The following is a 294-nucleotide window of genomic DNA, read 5'->3' as shown; positions in this document are numbered from 1 at the left end:
TCGACGCTTCAGCGGCCTGAAGAGGGGTCGCCCCCTCCTCTCACCCTCCCCCTCGCGTGCTCACCTGCCCACGAAGTTCTCGAGCACCGAGCTCTTGCCGGCGCTCTGGCCGCCCACCACGGCGATCTGAGGCAGCTCCAGCAGGCAGCTCTGTCCCAGCGCGGAGAAGGCATCCTGCAGACGGTTCACCAGAGGGATGAGCTCCTCCATCTCCCGATTCCCCATTGTGCCTGCGCCGCCGGCTGCCCGCTAGTCCCTGCTAGTCTCTGCGACCTGGCAGGGAGCCGGGGCCGC

General features: G+C 68.7%; 1 protein-coding gene across 7 annotated transcripts in view; it reads right to left on the bottom strand.

Moving 5' to 3' along the window:
* Positions 1-288, bottom strand: part of DNM3 (dynamin 3) — a 643,298-nt gene extending 643,010 nt beyond the window's left edge. For all 7 annotated transcript variants that reach the window (XM_010852107.1, XM_010852116.1, XM_010852123.1 and 4 more), the window contains exon 1: positions 65-288. In XM_010852107.1, the coding sequence (XP_010850409.1) occupies positions 65-225 (161 nt within the window). In that variant the 5' untranslated portion in view covers positions 226-288. The remainder of the gene's footprint in view (positions 1-64) is intronic.
* Between the last annotated feature and the right edge of the window lie 6 nt (positions 289-294).

Source organism: Bison bison, unplaced genomic scaffold (genome assembly GCF_000754665.1).
Source record: "Bison bison bison isolate TAMUID 2011002044 unplaced genomic scaffold, Bison_UMD1.0 scf7180017851926, whole genome shotgun sequence".
Lineage (NCBI taxonomy): Eukaryota > Metazoa > Chordata > Mammalia > Artiodactyla > Bovidae > Bison > Bison bison.
Note: the sequence above shows the minus strand (reverse complement) of the source record. Positions and strands in the feature narration are given on the sequence as shown.